The sequence below is a fragment of the Lipophrys pholis genome (assembly GCF_963383615.2).
Source record: "Lipophrys pholis genome assembly, chromosome: 5".
Lineage (NCBI taxonomy): Eukaryota > Metazoa > Chordata > Actinopteri > Blenniiformes > Blenniidae > Lipophrys > Lipophrys pholis.
Genome location: NC_137628.1, coordinates 27,945,683 through 27,968,121, shown reverse-complemented (window position 1 = coordinate 27,968,121; position 22,439 = coordinate 27,945,683). Strand labels below are relative to the sequence as shown.

At 42.9% G+C, this 22,439-nt stretch overlaps 1 protein-coding gene across 1 annotated transcript in view; it reads left to right on the top strand.

Annotated features, from left to right (window-relative positions):
- Window positions 1-22,439, top strand: part of LOC308110328 (protein sidekick-1-like) — a gene marked incomplete at its 5' end in the record, with an annotated part of 289,129 nt that overhangs the window by 155,502 nt on the left and 111,188 nt on the right. The window contains one exon of the mRNA XM_080464568.1: window positions 19,743-19,769. Coding sequence (XP_080320694.1) covers window positions 19,743-19,769 — 27 coding nt within the window. The remainder of the gene's footprint in view (window positions 1-19,742; window positions 19,770-22,439) is intronic.

The window sequence follows — 22,439 nt, the reverse complement described above, 5'->3', positions numbered from 1 at the left end:
GAAGAACGAGCTCCCAGCACGTAAATGCAGTGTGAAATAACCTTTTTATTCTTTCATAACCTTAATCATTCATGTGTACTGTATGTGTGTGTGTGCGCGCGCCAGAGAGGGTGTGGGCGTCTGAGTTTGATTACCTCAGCCTGGGTGATTGGAGGAGGGTCTGTCTGAGTTTGATTACGTCTCCTGTTGGAGTCTCCCCCGGCGTCTGCCGTTTTCCATCACTTTATTTCCGCCCCTGTTTGTCCCCCTTTACCCCCTTCCTCTATCAAGTGGCGTTTGTCGCATCGCAGCTGTGAGACATGACAGTGGTGTTCGTCGAGAGGTGACTCAGAGATTCTGCTGACCTCAGGATAACCCGCACACACACACTCGCACAGTCGCAGACAAAGTCAGGGCAACATTTGGGGGAGTAGATATGGAAGAAGAAAAGAGAAAAATGGAGACTTTTCCTGCAGCGAGTAGCAGACGAGTTTCTGTCTCCTTAAAAAGCTTTTAACAATCCTCAGTTTGAAGCTTTTTTTTCCGAACAGTATAAAATACTTCTGTGTGTGTGTGTGTGTGTGTGTGTGTGTGTGTGTGTGTGTGTGTGTGTGTGTGTGTGTGTGTGTGTGTGTGTGTGTGTGTGTGTGTGTGTGTGTGTGTGTGTGTGTGTGCGCACGCAGCGACAATTTGTGTTATTTTTGTATGCAGACGAGTCTTTGTGTCATTTGTTTCTTTCTCTAATCGCATTCCCTCCCTTCCAGATGTTTCCTTTCCACATCGCTGGCTCTCAAACGAGACCCCGCTCCCTGTGTGTGTGTGTGTGTGTGTGTGTGTGTGTGTGTGTGTGTGTGTGTGTTTTCCAGGTCCCAGTTGCTCTGCGGTGCGTCTAATTGGAGGTATCTTAGTGTCCCCAGAGAGAACGAGTGTGTGATCGTGTGTGTGTGTGTGTGTGTGTGTGTGTGTGTGTGTAGTGGGATTTATGTGTTCATGTATACGCACATGCAAACTTATGTGTGAGCATCTATGTGTCACAGACCCGGGCACCTGCCAGCCCTCGTTTAAAGCTTGAAATCAGAGGATGCCCCCCAGCATCAGGTTGTTTCTGGCGGTGCGGCTCTCATCATGCGCTCAGGGGTGTTTCTGCATTTTGCTGCATCATGCCTTGGTGGGCTTCAAGGAACACCCTGGAATCTTTCTCACCAATGTGGCATCGTAATGATCCGTGCCACAATCTGCCTGCCTGCAGACAGTCGGCCGGGGGAGTGAATCCCAGAAGACTTTCCAGACAGGCGTGTGGAGCAGTGACTCTCACACTTTTTTGGCTGGTGACCCCACAAAACAAAGCCAGTGCCAAATTGGATGCTGTGAAGCCACCCACCGTCCTCTGACGGAAAGCGCAGGTGTACGCACTGAACGGTGACTAAATCTTTTTTTTTCTCCTCCTCTCATATGACTGCTCTTAATTAATTACCACCAGGAAATATGGCAAAGCCTGGAAGCAGCTGCCACTATGCTTTATTGAACAACAATGAAAAAGGTTCAAATATTTCAGAGATGTGCCGTTTCTCCACATTTCTTCTGTTAGTTAAGAGGACTTCTTTCTGTGTGGAGAATATTCATTTTGTTGGTGCTAATCTATAAGTGGCAGCAGCATCCATCCATCTTCTTTACAGCTCCAACTTAGTGTGACGAGTTGCTGGGCAGGTCACCAGTTAAAGACAATTGTAGCCTCAATGCAATAATAGTACACAACACAACACACATATCAACAGGTTGTGTTGACACATGCTGAAGTGTCACTGAACCCAAACTGCTCCTATTGGAGTGACAGTGTCTTGCAGGGCCGCAGCCTCCATGGGTGTGTGATCGTGATTAACGATGTAAAGCGCGTTGGGACTGCTCACACAGTTGAACGGTGCTATATAAGTGAAGTCTATTTGTCATTTAGACTAAAACTTACATTTGATGTAATTAGGGCGACTTTTCTACGATACAAATAATCTTTTTCTTTTTTTTTTTAACCGTCTCCAATACCTCAAGAGCTGCTCTTCAATGGCACATACATCATTCACGATTCAAGTGCAATAATACTTCCTCACCACTGAGTGTTATATTCCTTTCATTCATCTATTCAACACGAACGCTACATTCAAATAGACTAAGACGTGGATGTGTGAACCTCTTTTTTGTTTTGTTTCATCGTGTAGACTGCCACTCATAACAGACGACACTTTCGTCTCGTGGTCTTGTCTCACAGCAAGAAAGTCCTAAGATTCAGTGGTATTTCTTTGTAGAGTTTGCAAGTTCTCCCTATTCATGTGTGTGGCACTATCAGCAATGAGTGGATGGTTCATAAATTACTTTTAAGTAGTAATTTACTACAATGTCCAAAAGTATATGCGAGGCGAGACCACCACACCCACTGGTGCCTGTACATTGTTCAGACATCAAACGTTCAATCACATTATATGTAGTAATCACAAAAATGAGCTGTACTGCTCCCACAGGTCATCAGTAGTACTGTCATTTGCTATGCATGCGCAACCTCCCTGAAAACCTAACAAATTACACACGTAATGCGGAAGAGCGTCTGTGTTTTTAACGTTGAGCTTTTACTGTTATATGATATTGGCACTGATAAAATGTACTATTGTAGCATTGGTATAAGCAGGTTTCGAAAATGGGTTTCTGGTAATACTTCATTCCGGTGTGAGGAATTGTAAAGATGAATGATCACAAGTATTTTGCAGCCTTACTCAGGCTCTGATTTCATGTGAAATACAGAATCCTGGGTCTGATCACGCAAAGTGTCCCAACCTCATTCTCACTGTGCAGGAGAGTTTCAGAGGAAACAGCGAGCAGCTTTCAGCAGGCATTCAGACTTATTTTGGTCAGGTTATCCATGCATGTTTTTTTCAGTCTACGGCAGCCACACACAGCACTTGGTGCAAAAAAACTGATTTAAATTCGTTCTAAGGAGTTTGAAGACAAAAGAAAACACCACATGGGCTTCAGTTGCTGCAGTGTGTTCGCACTTAGTTGCCAAATAACTCTGGGCTTTTGCGCAGCAGCCCTTATTTTGAGACCATCTGTGGTTGTTTTCACATATCACATAGCTACATGTACTAAAAAAAAAACAACAACTTCATGTTTAGTGTTGTGGGGGGAATCTGTTTCAGTTGCAAGAATGAAGTTGATTAAAAGGCTTTGTATTCGTCACTGACTCTCCTCTGTATACTACCCATTAAATAAATCACATATGATCATAGAGCATGCTTTGTTTGCCCCTCTGCATGCTAAGAACTCATTTGAATGCAGTAGCTGGCTTATTTTTCTTAATTACTAGAGATATAGTTTTAGTGAAGAGTGGGGTTGAAGAACAATTACAGGCTTAATCGTCAACTGTTTCAAGCCGTTAGTGCGACTGTGTCAAATATTAAGTAACATGACAGCATAGCTAAATTACACCCCACCTTTTGATAACCGTCAGTAAAAGCTGTCTGTAATGGACCGTGGTGAACCCAAACGCAAACTCAGGGCGTGTTGACATTCCCATTTGAACCGGACCAGCCGGTGCTTTCAACAGAGAGAAACCCAACAAATTCGAAAGCAAAAGTTGCAAACTACCTTGCGGGCACACGTGGAGTTGTGAGGAAGAAGTAGAGAGGAAAAAGTAGTGAGGAAGGCCATCATTGATATCTGGTGTGAAGATTACCGTATTTTCCTGACTATAAGTCGCTCCTGAGTATATGTCACGCCAGTCAAAAAACGTGTCACGAAGAGGAAAAAAACATATAAGTCGCACTGGACTATCAGTTGCATTTATTTCAAAATTTATTTCACAAGAGCGTACACCAAGAACAGATGTTTAATCTTGAAAGGCAAGTTTTTCAGTCTTATGGCCGGTTTTCAGTGTGAAAAAAATAACCATCAGTGGCAAGTTCAGTCCATCTCCACAACATGCCAGGCCCACAGTAAAGTGTGGTTTCCCGTGAGCAGTTGTCACTATATTCCCTTTTTTCTGCCCTTTTCTCGGCGACTTCAAAATAAAACAGGAAGAGGTGCAAACATGTAAGAGACGCCAACTCGACAGGCACACCCAAGACCTTTACACTGTTTAGTGTCAGCCAAACTCATCAACAGCTTCCCAGAAGTGTGGATTTGTTTTAGGTTAGTGAAACCAAGGCAACACTCTTTCTACCGTCTGTTATGGCGAAGTATGTTTATTGAATGTTTTTTCTCTCTGGAGTACATGATGGGGAGAAAAAAACCCATTAGCTGGTAAGACTCTTGTTGGCGGTGGTCAAGTCTTATGTTGTTTTAAAGCTTGCAGTCACAGTTAAAGGTGAGGGAATGCAGTTATGTCCTGTGCTTGTCTTGAAACAAAAGCGTTTACTTCATAAAAATCTGTATTCAATTAACACAGAAAAAGGATTCGGATCGTGCTTTATCACAGACTGTTCATACCAATTCACCAGACGTCGCCGGGGATTGATGTCAGACACCAAAGTGAAAATCACACGAGGATACAAATGAATCTGATATATGAAACAAATGAGATTGATGGAAAGTTAAAGAACTGTTGGATAGGATCGTGTGCAAAATATGCAACAAAGAACTTGCACACAACCGAAGCAGTTCTGGTCTTTGGTATCACCGCAGTGATAAACATGGAGCTGTGAGGAAAGAGGCCCCAGCTAATGTTAAAAAACACACAATTTCTTTCTCAACATTGGAATTTGAAACAATAGAAATCATTGAACACATTTTTTGTTGTTTAAACACACCCGAGTCAGATTGAGGTCAGTCATCAGCCAACATCTAGAAAAGAATAGAAATACTTTATTAATCCCAGAGTGAAATTCCTTAGTCCTCAGCATATGACCCGTCCTAACATGTGAACAATGGATCCATTTCTCGAGGCTTTTGCTCACTAACCAAAGGAGGCGGCTGCCATGCAAGGTGCTCAAGCCATCCATTGGGAACAGTTAGGGGCTCAGTGTTTTGCTCAAGGACACTTCAGCATGTGGACAGGGAGAGATTAAGAGATTACCACTCTACCAACCAAGCCTAATGGCAATATTTTGTGTGTGTAATTGATTGCAAAAACCATAAGGACTACTTTGTGTATTTGTTTTAATCAAGTCCCACAAGTAGTTTTTTGGATGATGGGAGGAAACTAGACAAAACCCACATTCGCAGAGGAAGAACCTGCATAATCTGCACTGAAAGTGTGCATTACAATTAAACGCAATATATTGAGTTTGTTATGAATGTAGTGAGTGTAGTGTGTGTGTGTGTGTGTGATGGATAATAAATCATCATGCATTGCTAATTTTGTGGTTTTGACTGTTTTACGATTCACGGCACATTCTGACATTAATACTGTAGTTGTCTCCGTTTGAATTTCACCTTGTGATCATGCTTCAAAAATACGTGTTTGAACGTTTTGAGTGCCACCACAACTCATCTAGAACCAGAAGCAGATGTGTTTTTTGCCGCTCATCAAACCAAACCTGACAGCCCTTGTCAGAAGACATGCGCACTCACTGCAACATCATTAAGAGGTTCAATGATTGGTTGTGTCGTTGGCAGCTGATCCTACTGGAGGTCCTTCAACTGAATCGCAGGTGCATTTATTAGCACGTAAACCTGCGTGGCTGACAATATTCTGCACGCATTCTTCCTCTGACATGCTTACATCTATTACCGCGTGCCCACAAGGTTAATTTGAAAGAGCTAACCTTGTGCGAGACGACAATGAACTCCTTTGTATTGGAAGTCTGGTCATTTGAAGTCTGCAGATGTGGGACACACACATGCGTAATCATACAAATAGGCGCTAATACTCAGTGGTTTTGATAAAGAGGCTCGGCTAATGAATCAGTGCTTTGATTAATTCCTGCTACAACTGCCTGTGTCTGAAATTATTATATTCAATATTTCAGCTGCAAAGGGATCAGATTCTCTCTTTCTTGATCCCTATCTCCCCTCTCTGTTTCCTCAGTCTCTCTCTCTCTCTCTCTCTCTCTCTCTCTCTCTCTCTCTCTCTCTCTGCTCAGTCCCTTCTCTCTTCTTCTCAGTGTGTAATGAGGCTCCTCTGTGCTTCTATAATTAAAACCCCAGTGTGCAGACTGAGAGATGGAGTGATGGAAGGATGGACAGGAAACTGAGTCACGGACTGTGTCAGTATGACAAGCCACTGTGTCTCTCTGTGTGGACGCTCCACTCGTTCCGCCGAATATTCAGTCTAATTTGCAAACGTGTTTTACAGCATGATGACTCTGATCAGGATGGATGCCCATGTATGCAGCTTTGGCAGAGCTTTGTGCACATGTACACCCACTCATACTTTATTTAAATCTGCTTCCATTCACAAATACATTGATCAAGAGGCAGAGAGGAAAAAAACAGCAACAAATGGCTGCACAGTGAGAGAGAGGTGTGTACTGGAAAAGAGGAATGGATAAAAAGTCTAATACCCTGGATGTAACAAGCTTCCAAGAATCAATGACCAACAGACAGAGCAAGAGGAAACGCCAAACGGTTTCCACTGTCAGGATTTTGTGCCGGCGTTGCTTACTGCAAAACGGCAGTTAGATGCAGGTCTGTAAGTGAGCAATGTTGGAGCCAGGACTGTCTGGAAAGAGGTCAAATACATCTCACAGCGCTTTAATGGGAGACAATCTCTCAACAGGCCCTGAGAGGACCTTAAAGCGATTAGGATATTGGTGTAGTATTTTAAACAAAAAAATCTGCAGTATTGTACTTTTGGTATTTGCTGACATTAGCTGTTAGCAGATAGCTGCAGCCTGCCAAGCCGGATTATGATCAGTGCAAGACTTTTTATTGACGGGATAGTTTGTTTAAGTGAGCTTGTTTAAGGTACTTAGAAAACAGCAATAGCAGATGTATTTTGTGTAGTAGATGAGGGTCAGTATAGATTCACTTTGGAAAAGAACTCAGGAACAGGGTCAAGAACGGTATCAAAGAATGTCATTTACATGTTTCTTATATTTTTTCACTTTTAATGCAAAATTATCAAACAATTAACCTGAAGCCTTCTTTATATATATATATATATATATATATATATAGTTGAGAGTCATCACCACTAAAACAAATGTCTGCGTACTAGTTGTTAATGATTATAGCGTGTTGTTCTCCACACACACTATTACTTTCATCACAAAATCAGTGACAACTCGTGCGCGCTAACTACATAATCTTTTACATAAACGTTTCTTCCTCCGTTGCCGTGTAAACACACAACTTTTCTGAAACGAAAAAGCAAAAATCATCCTTTTTTCATTTGAAAGTTTTCACGGTCTGAAGTGCATTTCTGTGTGTTCTCTCGTCTCCAGTGAGCAAAGTTCATGGACGTTCTCAAATGTCTCCAGTCTGTCTACACTGCTTCCTTTATGTGTTCATTTGTGACTTGGCAGCCATGATAGCAACAAGCGAACGCTCATTACGCTGAAAATGACAAGCTTGTCTTTACTTTTTATTTAAAGGGGACCAAATAGTTGAACGTCGTACTAATGAGCTATTTCACACTGTGAGGGTGTCATTGTGACTAAGGATGTTCCCGGTGACTAATTTCTCTGTTGAATGAACAAAAATGTATTTAAGACTATTAGACGAGCTTAAAAAGGAGAATCCATTGAACAAAGTGAGAATGTGTTTTCCGGCTCATGATATTCAATTAACTTCCTAAAGCTTTCACCTTTAACAAAGTCATTCGCATTGTTGGGTTTGAACTAGGGATGTCCCGATTACACTTTTTTGCCCCCGATACCGATACTTTCCCGATCCGATACTCACATTGCTATTGCAAATATACTCAATAGTCTATTTTTGGAGCAACTAAGATGTCTGAAGCTAAAAGCACTATTGGCAGAAGCTTTGTTTGGCTAGAAATTATTGTAAAACTCACTTATTGAATCAAAATTCTTCTCTTTCTCTTTAGTTGTTGTTGTAAACTGAGGGTACATCCACACGACTAAAAAACAATCTTTTTTCTCCCTGTCCTTCTCCCAAAAACCGTCCACACCTCACTATGAACACGGCTCAACACGATGCTTCAGGGCATGTAGTACACATGCCAGGCCTTTAGGGGCGCTGTGACTCACCAAACACAATAAAAAAGCAGAAGAAGACAGACCACATAGAAATTTAGAAGTAGACTTCTGCACATAAACACATAACCAACTATATATGACTCTAGTTTTATAGGTCTCTGGCCCCGCTCCGCCTGCTTCTAGCTTCTGCAGCTCGACCGGAGCTTGTAGACCGTGATTGTTGTGGTTAGTAGGTGACGTTGCGGACCGCGTTTTTTTTTTTTTTTTTTTTTTAGATCGGCGGGGTGATCGGCTGGATTTGCCAATCCCCGATCACTCACAAAACGAATCAGGGTAAAATATGTCAAACTGGAGATGAATGTGGTCGCACGTTGCTCCTTTGGAGGGATTCAATGGAAGTTTCTTTCTGACAAACGGATCAAACTGCAGCGGGTTTGGGAAAGTACATCAGTCCAATTTCCCTCTGCATTGTTTTTAAAGTCCACTCATGCGCTGCCATGGGGACGGAGACGGAGTTCTGATGGGTTTGCAGCCCTACTCAGGGTTTCCCCTACATTCATTTAGAAGCAACTCCTCTAAGTTTCACTTTCACGTTACACCGGGAGTCAAACATAAGGCCCGTGAACTAAAACGGGCCACAAAAGGCTTCAATCCGTCCCCACAAACCAACAGGTCCATATATAGGAATTATTGGAGGTGTTTTGTTGTTGTATTTTTTACATTTCACTGTATTTTGCAGCAGAATGTTTCATTAGAATTGACTTTATGTTGCGATTGTGGTCATTTCCAGTAGTAATTGTTTGATCTTGCAAAATCAGAGACAATTTCATCACGTACACTGTGTGTCACAACAAAGCAAAACTTTAAAGTGAAAATTTAAAGGTTATTATAGCAATATTTTACCCGTCCAGCCACTCAAGATGAAATTGGACTGTATGTGCCTCCTAAAGGCAAAGGTAATGGAGCCGAAGATTTTTGGGGCCAGGGCAGGGGTAAAGAAAAGATAAGACTGAAGGAAAAAAATTAAGGGCTGAAAATGAGGAGAGATGATGAGCAGAAGGAAATACGGTCAGTGAGCTCGTAACGGAAGCAACGATAGAGACGTGAATGTGTCGCTGGTTGCTTGGCGTATGCTGTGTGCACGGAGGGGTGAGATAAAAATATGGATAAAAAAAATTTCCAGCTAGGAATAAATTTTGTATTTTATGGAAGTATGATTGAGAAACCTATTAATTGTGCCTGTGGCTCTGCAGATAAAGCAGGTTGCTCATTAAGTGAGTGTTGGTAAGTGTTGGTGAGCTTCTCCTGTCCACATCGACACTGAAAAATACAACTGGGTAAATGCAGCACATTCACCCTCATAATAGATTAAAGATAATTTGCATTAGTAAAAGTCAAATTCTAACGTCAATACCTCATAAATTACCTTTTCCCCCACATCAGCTTCATGGAAATGTGTTTTTTTCCGCAGAGGATTTTCGCTCCGGCTGCCTCTCTGATGTTCTGCATTCCCCCCAGGACCAGAAAAAAAATTAACAAAGCTTTGTTGACACTTTTCCAACATGAAATAGAAGAAACTTTGTTTACTGATCATGATATTTGTTCACTTTAAAAATAATACCAATACCTTTAATGTGTCTGCCAGCTGGAACGGCCACTTTTGGTATTTATCCATCGATTCAGGATAGTAGGGACGACCTCCGTCTCCTGGTCTGCTCTGTGGACCGTTGCGACAATAACAAATGACATTTATCAACATCTGCAGCAGCACCGATAAGAGAGGCAGAAGCTCCTTCACCCTTTTACTAAAAAACAAAAAAACGAGTCAGTCTTTAATGAGTCTCAAAAATAAGGATCTGGTTAGACGACATGTGTTCAAGTGAAAACGCAAAACTTTCAAAGTGTTTTGGTACTCGGAGCCACAGAAGAGGCATCTTGCAAGATTTCCAAGATGGAACTTTTGGAAAAGCTCCAACTCCGTCTCCATGCAAATAGGGGGGGTAACATAACAGTTTAAAAACACTGTCAACTGGAACAGCAAGTTTTTAATGTAATATTGGCCTGACAGTCAAATCTGAATTCTTCTCAGAGAAGCAGCTATTCACAACCTATTTTAAATCCCAGTCACACAGTTGACTTTAAAACCACTTTTGAGGGAACCACATGCTAGTTCTGATTAATTTGAATCCGCTGTCAGATGCTTTCAAAAATACTTTAAAGCAACCTTGTAATTTAAACACGATGAGCAATCAAATGCAGCCCATTACTTTAAAGTGTCAAAACAGACAAGCGTTTGTGTGCTTAAAGTAAAGTAACAATAGCAAGGCCTCTTTTTATTCATCCTGGAAACATCAGCTGACCAGACACTCACAAGTGAACGATTTTTCGCTGACTGTTTCCTGAGCGCCGTGCTTGATAAACAGCCGTCTTCATCAGCAGATGCATTTAACTCAGATGTTAAGGAACTTCCTTGTGTTTCATTCGAGCTCAACTTCTATTAAGCCAACATAAATAAGATGTCTGACAGCTTCATCAGTGGCTGTTTTTCACATTCACAGCAGCAGTAATAGTTTATAATCATCCTTGAGCACACACTTTCACCTTATTTTCACACGTATGTGCAAGTATATATATATATATATATATATGTACCACATGTTCATTAGCGTGGACGTTTTTGCCTGATTCCACTGTCTGATTGACTGTGTGGGTGCCGTGTTTTCCACCCGCTGTCTTCGTTTATTAACGACGCACTAAAGCACAGCCACGTTTCACATCCACTTACAAACTTTCCACATGCAGGCAGACGTGCTTGTCCTCTATCAGCGAAGACGTGGGAGAAAATGTCTTCAATTTTTTTTTTTTTCCATCTGCATTTCAGTGCAAACAAAACGCTCGCTAAGAATTAGAGAGAGAGGCATGAGATAAAGAAGGAGAAGGCAGATGAGGCCAAGTGAAGGAGACATGAGGACGGGAAGGGTTCGAGTGCCGGAGAAAGTCAAAGAAAGAAGACTGCGAAACTGGAAAGGCTTTGAGGACGACGGAGACGAATGGGAAGCAGGAGAAAAAAAAGAGAGAGAGAGGCGGAGTGTAAAAGTTGAAGATTGAGAGGGGATGCTGAAAACAGGAATAGATCAACAGGGCCTTTAATCCAAAAATAGTTTCCACCCTTCTCCTCCTTCTTCCTCATCCCTACTTACCTCCCCGCCACTTCCTCCTCCACTGCCTGGTTGTTTGGAGTGATTGAAGAAAAAATTAGATGTGTGTCGCACTGCACACACACGCTCACAGACGGCAGTGTGTGCACGTGGACATATTGTGGTCCACAGACAGACAGATGATGCCCATTACCAGTCCGTGCTGTCCAGAGCCAGGCGGAACAGCTGCAGCCCGATCGCACTGATCTATCACTGTTCTAATGAATCTGTTATAGCTAGGCCCAACCAATCAATCTCTGAGCCACTTAATCAATTAAGCCATTAATCAGACACAGAGCCTAACTGTTCTCGCTCCTTTGAGGAATCACTTTATATATATACAGAGACAGAACGGCGCAAGCACACACAAATCCCACCGAATGAGTTCATAAGATCTACTTTTTTCTAGTTTTATGTAGATTTTCCGAGATGTACATGAGATCTCGGCCCCGTTTACGCGACAATGTTTTCAAGTGAGGAGTTTTGGGTGTTTACACGACAACGGTGCTCGAAGCCCCTGAAAACACATCTCTGGAAAAGATGTGTGAGGAAAAAGCTCATTTTTGAAAACACAACTCCAGCCAATAGTGGCCCAACATGAAAACTAGATCATTTTCAAAATGTTGCTGTTTAAACGTAAAACCTTTCTGATACGAAAATGCAAAAACTATGCATTTTCACCTGAAACTTTGTCGTGTAAACGTTGAAAAAAACGAAACGCATTCCTAGAACGATAACCATTTCAGTGTTTGAGCCTTTCATTGGATGGGTAAAATGAGAAAAATGTACAGGATTTCTTTGGTCTCTTCAGTAGTATGACAAGTTCCGAGTGTTGTTTGGTGGCTCTTAAAAAGTTGATGCTTTCAACGCTTCATTCTCAGGCATGGAAATATTTAATGAACATTTTTTATTCTCCTGCTGATTATAGTACAATTTTCAGAGGAATTGAAGTATGTATGACTGTAAAGGGCTGCACGGGGTTGTAGTGGTAAACACCTCTGTTTGAGTCCAGGACATTCCCTTCGTCTGTGGAGTTTCCATGATCTCTCTGTGTACTTGTGGTTTATACTCAGGCCGTCTCCCAAAATCCAAAGAAATGCATTTGTCAGTCGCTCACGTCCAGATTATGTCCTTCAGCTCGGATATTTCTGTTTCCCGTGACCATATCTTGGATAAAGCTGACACAGACGATGGATGAATAGATGATTTCCAACTGGAGTCTGCTGGCTTGTCATGCTTGCCTCGCTCTCATCATAGCAATAATCCAGCTTAATAAATGCTCCTTTCTCTCTTTTTTATGAAATACTGGTGATAAAACCTTAGCGAGTTTCAATGATCCTAATATAAAGCCATTGTTACCGTCAACGAGACGGTGTAAATCCCCGCCACTATGAAAATCAGTTTTTCTCACTTCATAATGGACCTTGAGCGCCTTGGCTCCTCAGCAATTTATTGTCTCCTGGTCCATCTGTATGCGTGAGCCGTGATGCGTCTGGTACGTTATGAGAGCTGCAATTCATGTGTTTGCTGTGAAACAGCACATTGAAATCAAGCCCCACCCACCGAGCTGTGTGGTCATTTAGACCTGCAGAGGAGAACATCTGTCTCGCCCCTCTGCCAGTGAGAGCAATCATGAAAAACAACACTAGTTTGTGTCGCGGCGGAGCCTAATTAACATTCCTACAAAGTTGTTCAGAAGAAGCATTACTGCAAAGTGTGGTAAAGGGTCTTTCTTGAGGTCAAAACCCACAGAGTGTGGCGACCCTGATGTAGTTAGACCCTGTTGCATTGAAACGTTATCGCAGCTACAGTGCTGTGACTTAATTTCTTCAGCAATCACAGCAGCCGTGAAATGACCCGTTTTACAATCCAGATTTGAGCCAACTGGTCCAACAACATTTGGAAAGCTTACAAGTGCCAGACAATCAAACGGTCTTATTCCCATTTGAAAGTATCATCAGGATAAACTGGAAGTCAGCAGATTTAACATAACGAAAAGAAAAAAGTGATTTACAGTAATGATAACTTAAATCAGCTTTATTCGATTCTGCTTGACATGAATGTTTATTCATATCTAAAAGCTTTGCACTGTAGGTTAAAGTGAACTGAGTGGAAGTGTGTTCCCTGTCTAAACAAGTATTTGGAGAAGATGCCTGCAGACTGCAGTGATTAGAACATGTGGGAGCTCCGTGTAATAACTCTGGTTACACCACATCAGCGCTGAGGAGTGTCAGTCGGTGCTGTGGCTCCCTGGTGAATCGTCATCACTGAATTCAAAAGAAAGTAAAAGTAAAACATTTCAGAGAAATGCAATGTGATGATTGCTTTCTCTTGTGTATATATATATATATTTAAAAAAAATGTCCATATGATTACTAAGATTTGGCATCAACAACTCATAAAACCAGCAGATGAGAGCAGCTGCAGACCTCTGTGGTCACCAGTGCTCTAAATTAGCTGCCAGTGAGCTTGTTTTACAGTGCGGGAACATTAATTTTTACTAACATCCAAAGATTGGATGGTGAACTTTGGTCTCGGACGGACTTACGGTCACACAGCGTAAAATAGCCTCACCTGGAAATGAAAACTCATTCCTCCTTGCATCCCTGGGTTGTGTTTGCTTTTGCAGTGTTGCGTTACATGATGCGGCGAGGTTTTTCCCCGGGTTTCCCAGAGGGGATCGATAACATCTTAGTGCTGTCTTCATATTTTTTTATTCTGCCCCAAAAAAGCTGCGAGTTTGTGAGTGAGTGTCTCAGCCTTCAAGGAAGTGCCCAAGGAAATGCCAGGACATGTTACCCTCCATTGATCTGTCATATTCCTCCAGGCCTCGTCCCCTCCGCTGGCTGGCATGTAGAAAATGAATGGAGTGTGTCAGAGGCAGACGCTACACTGGGAGCCGAGCAACACTCAACTGGAATACCACTTCGTTTTTTTGTTTTGTGTGTGTGTGTTTTTGGAACCACTTAAAATTCAGCATCCTCTTACATATGAACCTTATTTACTCATGCTGAGGGTCTCTTAAAAGCAGTCCTTCAACTTTGTGAGACAGAGAAGCGATAGCAGAGAGGAGAGATAAAGACAAAGTGACAGCGGAGAAAGAGGAGTGAGAGATAGGGGATTACCCCGCAGCATTCTGGATGAAGAAGAGGAAAACAGGGATGAAACAAGCTGATTTAGTAATGATGCATCTCCTGCTCTTGTCTCTCGCTGTCTCCCTCTCCATCTGGTATTTCACCCTGAGGTGGTGGGCACAGGACACACACACACACACACACACACACACACACACACACACACACACACACACACACACACACACACACACACACACACACACACACACACACACACACACCACATTACAGCCTCTTCAAGCAACACCTTGTGACTTCATCTTTCCCCTGTCTCAGACTTGTCTTTCATCCCTCACTTGCCTTTTAATGTCCTTCACTTTTTCCTGCAGGATCAGACGTTTTCTGTTTTTTTTTTTCCCCCTTGTCCTTCTAACACAGGTGCAAACTCGCATAAGAAGCACTTCTCTATTGAAGTGCTTTTTTTTTTTTTTTTTGTCAGGCATTCATTGCGCTCACAGTAAAAATTTGAACAGCGACACTCAGCTCCCCTTTTTGCATGCCGCTCTCATGTTACATTGTTGTATCGTTGCGGTTTTCTTTCTCTTCACCAGTTTTATGGCTGGTTTGTTTTTCAATTTCAGCAACCCACTTTCATTCAATGTGTCATTTTTGTTCTCTTTTTTTTTGTTTGTTTGACTCTGAAGGTGATAACAGGAAATGTTTAACAAAGGATTGGTGTTTTTTTTATCTCAAGTGCACATTTGCCAGGCATCTGTTTGGGCACAAATAAAGCTCAGGACTTAAGCGATGGGAATAGAGGGGGGCCACAAATTAATTCAGCATTAAAGAAAAGAGGGGTTGTGCGGTGAGAAGAATGAAAAGTGCGAGGTTGAGGATAAGCTAAGCCGTTCTCCTTGCAGACAGTCAGCAAAGAGAATGTCAAAAACCCAGTGACATTTGGGATTTCATGCAAGCATGATTGACACCAACTTTTACCTGTGCGTGCACGGGAGACAGGGCCGTGCATACTGACTCTGTGTGTGTGTGTGTGTGTGTGTGTGTGTGTGTGTGTGTGTGTGTGTGTGTGTGTGTGTGTGTGTGTGTGTGTGTGTGTGTGTGTGTGTGTGGGTGGGTGGGTGGGTGGGTGGGTGGGTGGGTGGGTGGGTGGGTGGGTGGGTGGGTGGGTGGGTGGGTGGGTGGGTGTGTGTGTGTGTGTGTGTGTGTGTGTGTGTGTGTGTGTGTGTGTGTGTGTGTGTGTGTGTGTGTGTGTGTGTGTGTGTGTGTGTGTGTGTGTGTGTGTGTGTGTGTGTGTGTGTGTGTGTGTGTGTGTGTGTGTGTGTGTGTGTGTGTGTGATTGACATGGTAAATTGGAAAGGTCAACTGGTGCTAGCGTTTGGTACAGACAGGCAGACAAGGGAAGATGTAACCTTCCCGGAGTCCACAATCCTGGAGGGCAAGCGGAGCTGAATCAGGCTCCGGTCGGGGGATGAATAAGGTTGGCTTGTATCAAAACCCACGTTTTTTTTTTTTTTTTTCTTCTTTTTGCTATGTAAACCTGCTCATTGCTGTTTTCTATGCTGTGTGTAAATGATAGCTCTCCTCAGTGGTGGTTAGATTACAAAGTGAGACACACAACCAGGTTTCGGGAGAGGAAGTGTGCAGAATATGAAACATGAGCGTCTAGGTCTGTCTGGAATTGCTCTGAGGTCCGAGGTCAACACTTCAGCCGGCTTATTATTTTACTGGACACAAGCGTGTGTGTGTGTGTGTGTGTGTGTGTGTGTGTGTGTGTGTGTGTGTGTGTGTGTGTGTGTGTGTGTGTGTGTGTGTGTGTGTGTGTGTGTGTGTGTGTGTGTGAACTTTCCAGAGCAGGAAACAGAAGAACAGAGAGAAAGAGGAGAGCTGCAGATTGAGAGGGTAAATTGGAATGGTAATATTTTTTTGGAGGTTGAACTTTGGGTTTAAAACAGCCACGAGAAAGAAAGAAAAGATCCAAAGCGCCCCCCCCCCTCCAAAAAAAAAAGTCCTCCTTTGCTCGGGGATATGTGACGGTGTATGTCGATGTGGGCGGATGGGGGAGAACAAAGCGGGGCAGAACGGGAGAATAGATTGTCACCACGGGCAAGGGGTGTCTCGTTGTATGTAGATGGAGTGGAAGGAGGGAAGGAAGCTGCCCCGGGGCGGGGGGGGGCAGTGAGTCATGAAGTGTTTCAGAAAGGGGGGCGGGGGGGGGTAATATGTGACCCACAGCCGGCAACTAAAGGGTCAGCACCTGCACGGGTCAGCTGGGAAGGTAACGCGGTGAGACACGACACACATAGCACAAGCAAACTTTACACATGAAAACGACATCTACATCACATGGGATCGGTGTATTAAACACACACACACTCACACAGAGGACATGGTGACCTGCTTGTTTGTAGGTCCTTCAGGCACCTGAAAGCACAACAGCGAATTTATGAATACGAATCATCCCCAAGGCTGAGATGAGACACACTTAGGCACACACTAATATTTTCACATCACCTCCAAAACACCACATTATTATTGGCCTCGGTGCTGAAGGTGGCTTGTCTGTTAGGGAATTATTGGGATAACATGAGCCACTGTTTGCATGTGATTGTATAACTGTTGACCATCAACGTCCTCTGACTTATCAGCAATGAACCACGACAACAGTTAGCTGTCCTAAGGAAGGTGTGAAAATACACAATGAAACAGTAAATAAAAATTTTTGGGAGTAATCCTAAACAATGTTGAGCTTTATGAGAGCCATTATTTTCATCATATAGAAATATTTCTCGTGAAATGATGGTGGAGAATCAAACCTGTGACATTCGGTGAGCTGGATGTTGTTCGTGGTTCTTGGTTGTTAACTTGAGATATGAAAATACCCGAATGAAAATAAGTCAGCAGCTTAGTTACCCATGCTTTTTATGTTATTCACTAAGATAGAGGGCTCCAACGTCTTCCTGAGAGCAGGGTTAGAACCATGTGCTCCTGTGATCTTCTGCTGTGAAATGCTCATCAATATTACCTCCATCATTTCAAAGGGTTGTGCAAACAATGAAGGACAAAAAAAGTTTTCAGCAGCTTTGGCTTTGTGAGCTTTAGGTGCTTGTTGTATTAAACACACACACACACACACACACACACACACACACACACACACACACACACACACACACACACACACACACACACACACACACACACTCTCCGTTGTCCCCTGATGTTCCCTTTGTTTTTGCGTTTCTGTTTGAAACTGAGCATGACTCATAACGACACATCATTTGAATACACGCAGAATTGTGTGCCCCCCAGACCAAATCCTGCGTGCTGCTGTTTGTGTCCGCGAGCCTTTGTGTGTGTGTGTGTGTGTGTGTGTGTGTGTGTGTGTGTGTGTGTGTGTGTGTGTGTGTGTGTGTGTGTGTGTGTGTGTGTACGCGCTGACATCCTTTCAGACTTTCCAAAATAATAGACTTGCCAATACTGCTACTTGACAGCACGAAGTGTGCTCTAGTTAAACAGCTGTGTTTTGGGCACGTTGACAATACTCGTAAACATTTTGTTTTGTGTTCTTTTTGATACCGTTGCCAGTGTGACACCTGAGGTCCATTAGTAACATCAAAACAAAACTCTTTTCACAGCAGGAGGAAATATACAATGCATACTCCATTTTCACTTCAGATTGTACCTTGCAGAGGCCGATGCAGTTTACTGGAGTGTTCCGGGGAGTTTTACACACTGAAAATGATTGTTTTTTGAGTATTATTGTATAATGATTAGTTGTTTTGTTACGAATAGAAGTTAAATCATTTCGTTCCATTAAGTATGCAAAAGGTCTTGTGGTACCCATGTTAGCTGTTTTTCAAGGTGTTTGACTGGTGGAATATTCCAGGCATCTGAGATGATTTGCAGCAGTTCTTTTGTGGATCTTCTGTGCTTCTGTCTGTTTTTGAAGGCAGTGCTGTCAGTACCTTCGGTGGTTTAAGTTTGCTCGCATTTTTAAACTCTGACTTGTGACAACACCAGAGGTTGAGATCTTTCCAGCAGGGAGATAAAGAGGCGCTCAATGTTTTCCCAGCCGCTAGGAATTGGAGTTATCTCTCCCAAAACATCTTACCAGAAACAACTTCTACAGGGCAAACACATCATCACGGGTAATTTAACCCTTCACGTCCACTTTACAAAACTTGAGCTCAGGCCGCCGCACGAGAACTTGTCAATAAAGAAAAAAAAAACCTTTGGAAGAGATGTTCTACTTCAAATTACTCAATACGCATCTTTCACTCTTTGATAGTTTTCAATATTTCAGTCTGTTCTGGCAAGTTTTGAGATTCAATACCAAAACCAAGCTGACAAGAGATGACTCTTTATATCCATTGAAAACTTTTGAACTGCTTATCCATCTTAAGTTTTCCCCGCCAGGTGTTTTATAGCAGCTTTCGGGTTTTTAGTGGGGTCTTTTGGCCGGTCCAGTCTTCTAAAGGCAAGTGCCTGCCGCTGACTGAGCGACGGACTGACTGATGAAGGCACACCGTTTGTTGGCAGAATGCAGCACGACTCGTTGCAAATCAAAAGCCCGCCAGTGTTTTATGCGCGGCCCGGTCATATATTGAGTTTAGACTGAGTCGCAGGCCTTATGGTCTGGCTCGCGTCGTGTCCTGTGCGTGATGTTTGTGGTTTGTGTGACATGTCAGAAACAGAATTAGAGCCCCAGTGCACTTTTGTTTTCGCACGCACGCACGCACGCACGCACACACGCACACATACACAGACCAAATCTTAGTTCCTTGTGTTCAAGAGTTGAGCTGAGTGGCTGAATAGAAGCGTGAAGGGGTGTTTTGATAGATGAATGGTGAATGTAGATGCTCTGCCAGTAGAATGTCAGTGCAATAATTTTCTTGTAGCCTACAGTCTTGCTACCCCCAGACTTATGACAAATATGTGGAGAAAGGTGGTTAGGATAGAGGAATGGGAGAAACTGGTGAATGAGAGATAGAAAATTTAGGAGCCGTAAGTTGATGGATGGGCTGAAAACAGCTCGTCTTCCTCTGGACTCTACGATAACGTTGCGTTCTCCACTTTTCTCTGTCTCTTCCTTCCTGTCATCCATTTCTCTGTCTCTTGCTTTTCTCTCTGTATTTGTTTTTTCCTCCATCTCAGGAAGGGCTTGTTTCCAAAGCGTTGAAATACCTCAGAGCTGCCGATTTGCGAAAGCCGTCTTTGTGCCTCTCTTTGCATGTATTTCATGATTGTGTCTGTTTGCTGAAGCCAAAGGAAAAACTGAAAATCTAAATGATCTCTCCCTCCCCGTTTTTTCCCCTTTTTCCCCCTACTCCCCATTTCCCTTTTTTCTCCAACATCTTTTCATCCCATTCTCTTCCGCTGATGGACAGTCGGCAAGAAAAACCGTGGGTCAACAGGTAAAGAAGCCATTTACATTTGCATTAGCTCTCCTGTTCTTTCACTCTGACACCTGTTCCTCTGTGTCCATCTAAACTTAGACAAATGCTGCCTTTACTCTCTGTTCGAACCACAAGGTCAGAGCTAAGAGCTTCTCGGCTAAACACTTTGCCGAAGGTTACACTTGCAGCGGCATTCTCTCTAAATGATGTGGAGTGTCACTGTTTCTGCCTCAGGGCTTTCAAACCTGGAGCTGCCCAAGGGTCAACCTGTTGCACTTTCCATTAGTCAGTACCAGGAACCAGTATACGTATCTGTCCCGAGCTGTTGTCGTCTGTTGAACGGTCGGAAAGTAACTTTACTGAGGCGACAGGAACTTGCATAATTTAAGTTGGGCCGAATAACAACCACAGCTCCATCCATCCATCCATCCATCCATCCATCCATACCACTCTACTCCACTTGGGGTCGTGAGAAGCTTGAGCCAATCCCAGCTGACATTGTGTGAAACGGCCAGTACACCCCGCTCAGGTCGATAGTCCCTTTTTCAGTCCATCCTTTCAAATACATTTTTATAAATACTGGAACAATCTATAACTAAACACAGTCTTTCCAAATGTCTTTCTAATTCTTTCCGGATCATCTTGATTGAAGCTTGTTGGAGAGGCCTAGAATTAATATTTTAGCATTTTTCTTGGATCTCATTGAACTCTGAATGATTTTTTTATATTTTTTTCATTTGATTCAAGAGATAAAGAATCTGGCCGATCACTTCTTCAAATACATTCATTCATCTTTCATTCATATACATAATGCAAGTTAAGGTCACTGATTTATTTTTTTTGTTAAACCTACTTAATATGACGTTCATTATAAATTTTGTCTTCAGGTCATCAGTCCAAATCTTAACTTGACATAATTCATCTTGAAATAATTCAATACATCACTCATAGTTGTCATCTTTTGGCCTTGGTGGAGGTCTCTGCCGAGTGTCAGTTTATTCATCATTGTAATCCTTCCCTGAAAACACAGTTTAAAGAGTACAGCATGAAGCCTCACATTTTGTGATTCACATCATCTTTTTCTTTTCTAATTGATCAGTCGCATTATAGGAAGTTGACCAAATACGTTTCTTCAAATTTATTCACAAATACCTGAAACCACATCTTACAAGTACAAGCACCATTACAAAAGACTTTATTACCGGTATGGCGCAAACAGATCTGCAAATGGCTTTTAAACTATGCTTGAAGAAACCAAGGAGATCTTGAAACTTGGGGTTTTTAATTCCCCTGCCGTGCGGCTCACGGGGAGTGAGGATTATTTTATGTGGTTACAGAATTTCAATGTTATTTGGCCTTAAAGTTCTTGGCCTCTTGGGCTTGTCTTACCACACACAAGGAAACACGAAGTTCTGGCTGTGAGGGGGTGACGACAGTAATGTCCTATCTGGGGAATATGACGCCCTCAGTGGAGGCACTACAGATAGAGTCAGTGGTGAAGTCGGGGCTTTTGAAATGCTTCACAGTGGCAGCAGGTGACAGTGGAGCTCTCAGGTGGGAGCACTGAGAGCTTACAGTAAGTACACTACCTCAAAGAACAGGGCGCTCAGGATATATGATGCAGTGGGAGCAACGCGAGTGCGTCGGCGACCTGCAGTTGACAGCATCAAGTCATTGGTTAATTTGGTTGCCTGCTCCATCAAACATGCACGCTCATTTAACCAGAGGTCGTAATTTAACCTGATGTGCATTAATGCCGGGTCCAAAGCAAATACAAATATCATAACATTGTTGACATCCATAGATATTGCATCACTGAGACTCACAGAGAGCTCACGGGGCTAAATGGCCTTCCATAATGGCCCCTCATTGGCTCATACTTGGATAATTACATTTGTGCACTAATACCACCTTGTCCTTCTGGGGAAGTGACACTGAGCAGCTGTGTTCCAGCCAGAGCTGTGCCACTGAAAATCTGTCAAATATTGATGATTTTCAGGAGAAGAAATATCTCATCCCACCTTTCCCTATTGTAAAGAAAAAAGTTTTCCACCATGATGCAATCCCGTTTATCTCGGTATGATGGTGATGAAATGTTACCTCATTATGTCATTTTGGGTTTCGTCAAGCAGCTAAAACACCACGACTAATATAATACTCCAAATTAATCAAATAATCATCGAACAGCCTCCAGAGTTTAACTCCTGCTCTGCCTCTTGTGCGCTTCCTGTTTCCTCACTTTCTTCCTCTGCTTTCTCTCCCCCGTCTATCCATCTCTGCCTTCCATCACTCGTATTGGAGCGATGACAAAGACAGATAGAGGCTTTGGCAGCTGAAGGAAGAGATGAATATTTAAACTCGGGCATCTTTCTCTGTCCTCTCCCTGCTTCCCATTGTCTGTGTGTGCCTCTTCTCCTGGGGCTTGGATCTTCAACTCTCGGTGTGGCGTGGCGCTCTGTGTGTGTGTGTGTGTGTGTGTGTGTGTGTGTGTGTGTGTGTGTGTGTGTGTGTGTGTGTGTGTGTGTGTGTGTGTGTGTGTGTGTGTGTGTGTGTGTGTGTGTGTGTGTGTGTGTGTGTGTGTGTGTGTGTGTGTGTGTGGCACATCTTGGCTTGTGGTTTTATATATTGGCATTCGAAGGCAAGTGCAGTCAGATGATGACACTTAGCTGTCAGCATGCGGCATTAATG